This window comes from Parasteatoda tepidariorum, chromosome 10 (genome assembly GCF_043381705.1).
Source record: "Parasteatoda tepidariorum isolate YZ-2023 chromosome 10, CAS_Ptep_4.0, whole genome shotgun sequence".
NCBI classification, from domain to species: domain Eukaryota; kingdom Metazoa; phylum Arthropoda; class Arachnida; order Araneae; family Theridiidae; genus Parasteatoda; species Parasteatoda tepidariorum.
In genome coordinates this window covers 73,321,831-73,329,932 of record NC_092213.1, presented here as the reverse complement: position 1 = coordinate 73,329,932, position 8,102 = coordinate 73,321,831, and the positions used below count along the sequence as shown (strand labels likewise).

General features: G+C 33.8%; 2 protein-coding genes across 2 annotated transcripts in view; both read right to left on the bottom strand.

The window, feature by feature from the left end:
- The window catches only part of LOC107442625 (kielin/chordin-like protein), a gene marked incomplete in the record, with an annotated part of 123,606 nt that overhangs the window by 65,638 nt on the left and 49,866 nt on the right, over positions 1–8,102 (bottom strand).
- The window catches only part of LOC107438360 (uncharacterized), a gene marked incomplete in the record, with an annotated part of 42,347 nt that overhangs the window by 29,626 nt on the left and 4,619 nt on the right, over positions 1–8,102 (bottom strand). The window contains 2 exon segments of the mRNA XM_071187126.1: positions 796–966; positions 4,459–4,656. Of these exon segments, the coding sequence (XP_071043227.1) occupies positions 796–966; positions 4,459–4,656 (369 nt within the window).

Sequence of the window (8,102 nt, the reverse complement as noted above, 5' to 3'; positions counted from 1 at the left end):
GTAATTATCAATTAAACTTCTTAAAATTGAAGTTTTAATTCCATTTTAATACCACTGGGAAAAATGATAATGGAAAGGATTAAAAGTTGGCAGGTATGCACCTGTAAATCGAATTTACTAAATAAAGAATCATACATTAAAGCACTACCCTTCGAAAATATTCATCCGCTGTCGGGAGCAAGCTGCAGGAATGCAACAGACGACTAAAAATTTTAGAAAGTGGTAGAAACTTAATTCATTTTTATTTATTTATTACCACTTTAATTGATCAATCGTAATTATCACTATGACTTTCATTTTAAAGTATTCATATTTAAAACAAAAACATTCTTTACCAAAGGTTTTTATAGTAAGCTAAAATTAAGCTTTAAAACATTGGAAATTTTAATAAAATTTTGAATTTTATTTGTCACCACAATTTATGTATTTAGTCACTCGTGACAGTTCGGAAGTTGGCAACTCATGGTAGAAACTCAGTTAATATTTATTTATTTAATCTATTTTAAGTATTTCATAGAAAATAAAACATTATGACTTCACATTGGAAATTATTTATAATTAAACCAAAAACAGTCTTTGATTCCATTTACAGCAATAAATTTTAAGGAATTACAGATTTTTATTATTTTACAGAAATTACAGAATTTTTACAGATTTTTGCTTTTTACTAGTCACTACTTTTTACATTTTTAGTCGACTGGGGCATCCCTAAGCCTCGTATATAAGTCGCGTTCTTTCGCAGACTGTATTTGTCAGCACAACTAATACTAAACTATAAAAAGAATAAATATTTACTTCGTCTTCTTTTTGAAAGGTTCTTGCTAAACCATTCGCTGCTACATGTCCGTGTTGTTCCACATAACACGCGTCCTTTGGAACACATACATGAGGCACACGAATTGGGTTCCCATTCTTCAAAGTGATGAAACAGCTCACCATCAACATTACAACTATTTCCATCATGACCTATTTTGAATAAAAGAGATAGAGGAGATTTGAGTTTAAAACAAATAGGAGGAAATAATTAAATTTCATTTTAACAGTCGACATTGAGTCATAAAAGCTAAAGGTATAAAAAAAAATAGCTAGAGCCATTGAAAGGGTCATTTCATCATTAAATTAACAATGTTGTTTACAAAATGTAATAATTGAGTTACAAATGCAAAAGGTGATTACTACATGGGATATTTCGTCCTTAAATTAACAATGATTGTAGCCGACCGGCCTTTGTAAGGGACAGGGAACTGTCCTTGCATCAGAAAGGCTCCGGGTTCGAATCCCGGGCAAGGCATGGATGTTCTTTCCTTCTCTGTACTATCTGTCCTCACTGTGGGAGCGACGTTGGCCCACCTAATATGGTGCCCTTGAAAGAGAGGCCAACAAAATCGTCCTGTATGTGCCTGAATTGACGGATGTTAACACAGGTGGGCATTGGAGAGAAAAAATTAACAATGATTGTAGTTTCACTCTACCGAACTTTATTAGAAGTTTCTTAGATAATAGATCTGTGAGCCACTCAATGCAGAATACATAGATATTACAAAACGTTACTATTGGAGAGCCACAGGGTTTGAGCCTTGGTCCAATCCTGTGGCTACTCATCGCCAATATAAAATTAAAAGAAGACAGGAATATGAATGAAAAAATGACAATTTCTTTGTTACGATTTCGTGATCAATATTAAATCGATTAAGACCATAAATGACCAACGTACTAGAGAACTTTCAGAAATGGGCAGAAGCAGAAAACCTGAAATTTGGTGTAGGAAAAACACAAGCCATAGTCTTTCCGAAATTAAACAAAATCACCTGGAAACCAACCGTAAAACTTGGGGTACAGAGTATATCCATAATCCCAGCCATAATTTACCTTGGGTACCATTTCAACTGTCAGCTCTCCTGGTTGCCCCATTTGGATAAGCTTTATATTAAAATCTCTATCTTCCAAACTAAACAGAACAGAATCTCTGGAGTAGACTGGGGTATGAGCCCACACATTAAAAAATTCATTTTCCAAAATAGTACACAAAGATTAATCACTTATGGAACCGAAATGTGGTACAATAATCAAGTCAGAACTCTTTATAGACCATTTTCGTAATGTTTCTTATTTAAACACCTGACATAGTTACATCTGCATCCTATTTAAACATCTAGCATTATTAAAGGGAAGTTTTGAATCTTGAGTATTTTTACGTTGAATAACTAACTATATGACATAACTAAAGTGACCAAGCTGTTAGAACTAATATATAAGAAGCTATAAGGATTTTCTGCATAAAAAATACAATTTTGAACCTGTGCAAATTTGTTCATCTGACATTGCTGTTTAAACAAGTGAAACGTTGTGTCTTTTGTGTACTTACGTTTAATTCAATAAAATCAAAACTAAATCAGTAGAATTAATAGTTTCGAAGCTAAGATTATATGCGTAAAAATATATAAGTTAAGAATTACATTTTAAAATTTGAAACTCACATAACTTTTTAACTATAACATTTATCGAGTTAGTTTTGATTTTATTCGATTCAGCGAATACAAATTCTACAGATTCATTACTTTACGTACATACATATTTCTCTTTTTTTTCGAATTGGAGCATATCATAGCTTTATGGACCATATATTTCTATCATAGCTCTCCATCTCACCTGTTTGTGGGCAGATATTTTGCCTCTCTACATGTCTTTACTATTGTTTTCAATTCACTTACAATCGCACTCCGTCAAGTAGTTTTAGGTGTTCCTCTTTTTCCATTGCTCTGAGGGTTCCAATAAAAAACTTGTTTTACTTAAAGTTTTTCAATTTTGCATAGAACATGGCCAATTCATGTCCATTAACGTTTTTAATTTCTAGTTCATTTGGTTTCTTTTTTACTTTTCTAAGGATTTCTGCGCTACAAATTTCATGGAACCACTTGATACTTAAGATTCTTCTAAAACTGTTGTTAATAAATACTTGAAGTTCTCATATTATTTTTATGGCAGTGCCATCACCTGCCAGTGCTCAGAACCATAAAGTAGGACAGATTTAAAATTAATGTTGAAAATTCTAACTTTTTGTTGAGTTAGTTATGATTTTGTTTTTCTAGAATTAACTCAGAATATCGTAAACGCTTCATCAAGCATCTTGATCTATTTGATGCATATCTTCATCAGCTTCTCCTTTGTTATTAGTTATATTACTTTACTTGTAAATAAAATAAGCAAGTCCAAAGTCAGAGTCGGTCCAGATCAGAGTCACTTCAGATCAATCAGTCCAGAGTTCAAACAAGTCCAAAACTGTACTTTATATGAAATCTTAAATAACTTTTGAATTATGAATCCAAGCGAATTTGTTTCGGTTTCCTTCAACGCTGAGCAAGACAAATATATATGGAAAAAATACTTCATTTGTTCAGGTTTAGGAAGCTTAAATAGATTCAAGGAAATATTGCGCTTTTTTGTATTTCATGCATATTAAATAAATCACTTATAACTTCTGAACTATTAGTCTTATCTAACTGATTTTTTTTTTCATTTGATTCAGCTTAAAAAAAAGTACGCAGGAAACATTTATCTTACTTGGTTACATAGTGAATTTTTAACTTTTCCCCTTTCAACTCCCTTTCTACTCAGTAAATTCAAGATCAGAAGGTAGCGTGTTCAAATCACGTCCGGGTCAAAACTATATCTATAAGATGAGGCTGGGATAGCCTGGTTGGTAGGGCACATAGCATCCAACAGCTCGTGTTTTTGATCCCCGCCGGTGGAAAACTCTCTGTGTAGTAAATGGTTACTGATGCACGTTAAATCTGTCGAGTCGTAAAGTCCTCCAGGTTCCCATAACAAATCAATACCTCTGGTGGTACTGATCCAGGAGTTTCCTTGTCTTCTGGATTGGTTCAAAATAACAAGGCTACGGAGTTGATCATTAGTAGTCGTAAGCACAAAAATTGGGTCGGCTGTTCAACGACGAATATAATATTTTAAAAAAAAGTAAATTCAAGACGGCGGTTAAGCCTCCCCTCAGTCGAGGGGGCAAACTAGATATTAGTACTGGGTAAAGGTGGAGTATCTAGGTATTAGAGATAGCAGATGAGGCTCAGTTTGGGGGAGGGGGCAAAATTCAGGTATCGGGGACAAACCACAATTTTTTAAGCAATTTCTATCTGCCTTCTAATTATTTACGTATTGTGCCTTTTTTGTGACATGTGTCCTAATAATGATTTTTAATTATTTATATTTTTCCTCCTTACCTCTACATTTAGGACAGCAATCTCCAGGAGGCATGTATGTTTCAGTTTCGCATTCCATATATTTACAGATCTTTCTACTTTCCCGCCTTATTGCTCCACTAACACATTTAACTGAGGTACAGGAATCAGGATTGATTTCTTCACCATCCATAAGTANAAAATGTGATTATTGTGCCTTTTTTGTGACATGTGCCCTAATAATATTTATATTTTTCCTCCTTACCTCTACATTTGGGACAGCAATCTCCAGGAGGCATGTATGTTTCAGTTTCGCATTCCATATATTTACAGATCTTTCTACTTTCCCGCCTTATTGCTCCACTAACACATTTAACTGAGGTACAGGAATCAGGATTGATTTCTTCACCATCCAAAAGTAAATGCCCAAAGAAGTTACAATCTTCACCCGTTTCATTAAAACCTATTTGAAGAGGAGATTTTAGTAATTAAGTATGTAACAAAGACACATTATAATGACAAATATTTACTAGAAATAAATATTTAAAAAAAATAAGAAGAATATCGAGTCAGAAACACAAAAGGAGACTACTGTTCAACTTTCGAGAGAAATCTGTTGCTATGGAAACAAAATTTTTGTTAATATCATACTCCTATATCTTCGTGACAACAGTAACCACGAAGGTCTAGATTCTGAAGGAGTTCTCGTGAAAGTCAAACAGTACTATTAGGGTACTTCAGTTGTAGATGAAAAACAACAGCACAAAGTGACTTCATAAAATCTCGTTTTATATTTGAGCATAATTGAAGAGTTACAAAATAAGTTTCAAAAGACGTTTCTCGGTAGGTCACGAATATACAATGATTTAAAATCGTTCCTCGTTGTGTTTGAGGCCTTCTTATATGCCACATTCATATCATACTATTCTTAACTAAGCAAAGCATTATGCTTGCACTTTTTCTTATCGATTGTGCTCACTTCCCTATTGTCAATAATAATCACAATGTCTTTAACCCTGACGATACAACATTAATCATCAAATTCATCTACCGAAAAAGGTAATTGGCGATATCTACAAAGTCACCCCGGATGCTATTTTCCAATCCAGTGGCGTTTGGTGACCCTCTCTCTTGTTTGGCATTTTCTAAAATTAAAAATTTGATTCTTGGCTTTTTTTAAAGTTCAAGTAACAAATCTTAAGACAAATAAAAGCTTACATTATAATTGCGACCAATTACAATCCAGAGAAAAATCTCTAAAAAAAAAGAGAGAGAGAGTCGTTAAACGCCACTGGTTTGTAAATTAGCGTCCCGGATATTGGAGTGGTGTGCTGAATGGAAAATTGTCATTCATGGTATCAAATAGGCAAAGAAAACGCATCAACATCATAAATATTCTTTATGAGATCATACAAACAATGACCAAAGCTAATAATCTGGTTGCCAACATTAAAAGCAAAATCCTATGAAGAGATCACCTCAATGCAGCTGTGAAGAAAGGAGCGATAGACCCACTAATGAATTTTTATAATCGTCGTTGAACAGCCAACCCGATTTGGGTTTACGATTAATGATGTTTAACTCCGTTGCCTTGTCATAGGTCACATGTGTGGGCATGGGAGGTCTTCTTCGTCTTGAAGTGCGAGTACCCAATTAACATTTTAGACTTTTTTCAGTAGTATTTACAGATCCTTGGTGGCTCAGAGGGTAGGGCGTTCACTTCCCAATGAGGTGAACCGGGTTAAAATCGCAACGTTGGCGATTTCTGCATCCGGCTCGAGGCCGATCAAAGTGCTGAAATTTCCTCAGTGGTTAACGGATCATGTGTTAGAGTCCCTTTATCGTTAGGCTAACAATGGGAGGTTTTTGTGGTTTTACTCTCCAAATGCTGGTTAAGTGCATCAAAAAATCTTCCACGGAGGCAAATTTCTTCTAATAGTTGATCCAGGGGATAGAGCGTTCGTCTTCCAATGTGGCGAACCGGGTTCGAATCCTAGTCGATACGAATTCCGCATCCGGCTTGCACCGACCACAGAGCTGGCGTAAAATATCCTCAGTGGTAGAGTGGTTGACGGACCATGTGTTAGAGTCCCTTGCAGTCAGGTTTACCGTGGGAGTTTCTCGTGGTCTTCCTCTCCATGTAACGCAAATGCGGGTTAGCTCCATCAAAAAGTCCTCCACGAAGGCAAATTTTCCCCAATACTTGATCCAGGAGTTACCTTGTCTTCTGGATTGGGTTCAATATTACAAAGCTACGGAATTGAACATTAGTAGTCGTAAACCAAAAAAAATTAGGTCGACTGTTCGACGACAGTTATAAAATAAAATAAAGAAGTAGTGTTTACAAATTATCAAAGTTTGTCGTCTCAATTTTACTACAAACGTTATATTTTTCTAGGAATTCACAGATGCCAACTGCTCCGGACACGCCAAAATAATTAAAAAAACGGTAATTAACTACAAAGTAAATTTTGCAATAAGTTGACTGTTTATGTTTGCTTTTTAACTGGTATAGCATGACGAAAGTTCTGTAAAGTAGTGAATTATATAAGCCTACGAATTATTTAGAAATAGTGGTGGATAAAAATCTACTAAATTGAATTTATTAAACCAAGAATCTCAATTGATAAACTACCACTTTAAAATATATATTTGCTGTCCGGAGCAAGTTGGCATCTCTGGGAATTGTAGGGAACACTGATACAGTATTTACATAGTTATCGATGTAGGAGCTGAAGATTACCTCAATAGTTAAAGTGTTAGTGCAATAACAATTTTGGTAAACAAAATTTGTTAAATTTTGCTATCGCCTAACTTCACTACATTATAATCAGGTATAGTTGTTTAAGTTGTTTATAGAGAATGATCTGAAAAAATCGCCCCAGAAGTAAAATAAAACGACAAAAAAAGTTTAAATAAATATGTTTTACAAAATTTGTCAAAATTACAGTGTGCGTAGAGCAAGTTAGGTTGTTAGTTTTGTTAATTGTTAAAATTCGAACAAATTATGTACAGTGGGTTTCGACATATAACAGTTTCTTATTTGGGATAATTTTTTCTGCTCACCCTGTAAATCCAGTTGCCCAAATCAAATTTATAATATCAAAAACAGAGTAAGTAAAGCATAGCACTTGCTACCACTTCACAATGTAAGTAAAGAATAGCAATTGCTACCACTTCACAAAGTAAGTAAAGCATAACACTTGCTACCACTTCACAAAGTAAGTAAAGAATAGCAATTGCTACCACTCCAAATTCAACCCATATTCACGACAAATCTCACGTTGAAGTAAAACAAATTGCCCATTTCGCATTAACCTTTTCGAAGGCAGTGGGAAGTATACTTACCACCACTTTTTCACCACTTTTAATTTAGGTTTCCATTTGTTAATAACTTCAGCATTCTTGAAGTGCGTTTGAATAAATTGGTAACCATTTGTTAGTTTAAAAAACGTATAAAAGTTATAAAATACATAATTCCTTTTGAAGTTTGTAGTATTTATAGAATTTATTTTATAAATAAAGAAAAATAAAAGTCAATAAGTTCCTAATAGGTCGTGTTAAATATATTTACCACCTAAAAAATGGCATTTTTATAAACTAAATGAGTTTTTTTTATATCAATTACTGTTCTTAAAACAATTTCAATTCCAAAAATACTTTAATTTACCTTTACTAGAAGTAAATAGCCCACTAAAGAGTTAAAAACATAACTGAAAAAAATCTAGCTCAAACATTGTCGGAAGCATTGTTGGTCACGTTCTTATGGAATCTAGAACAGCACCTTATTATTCTTATCTCAACACAGATCAATCTTGATTCTTTCCATTTTTTTAAAACTTAAATCATTTTTTAAAAATCTAATTTAAAACAGTAACCATTTAATCTCTACACCGTTTTTTTTTTAAA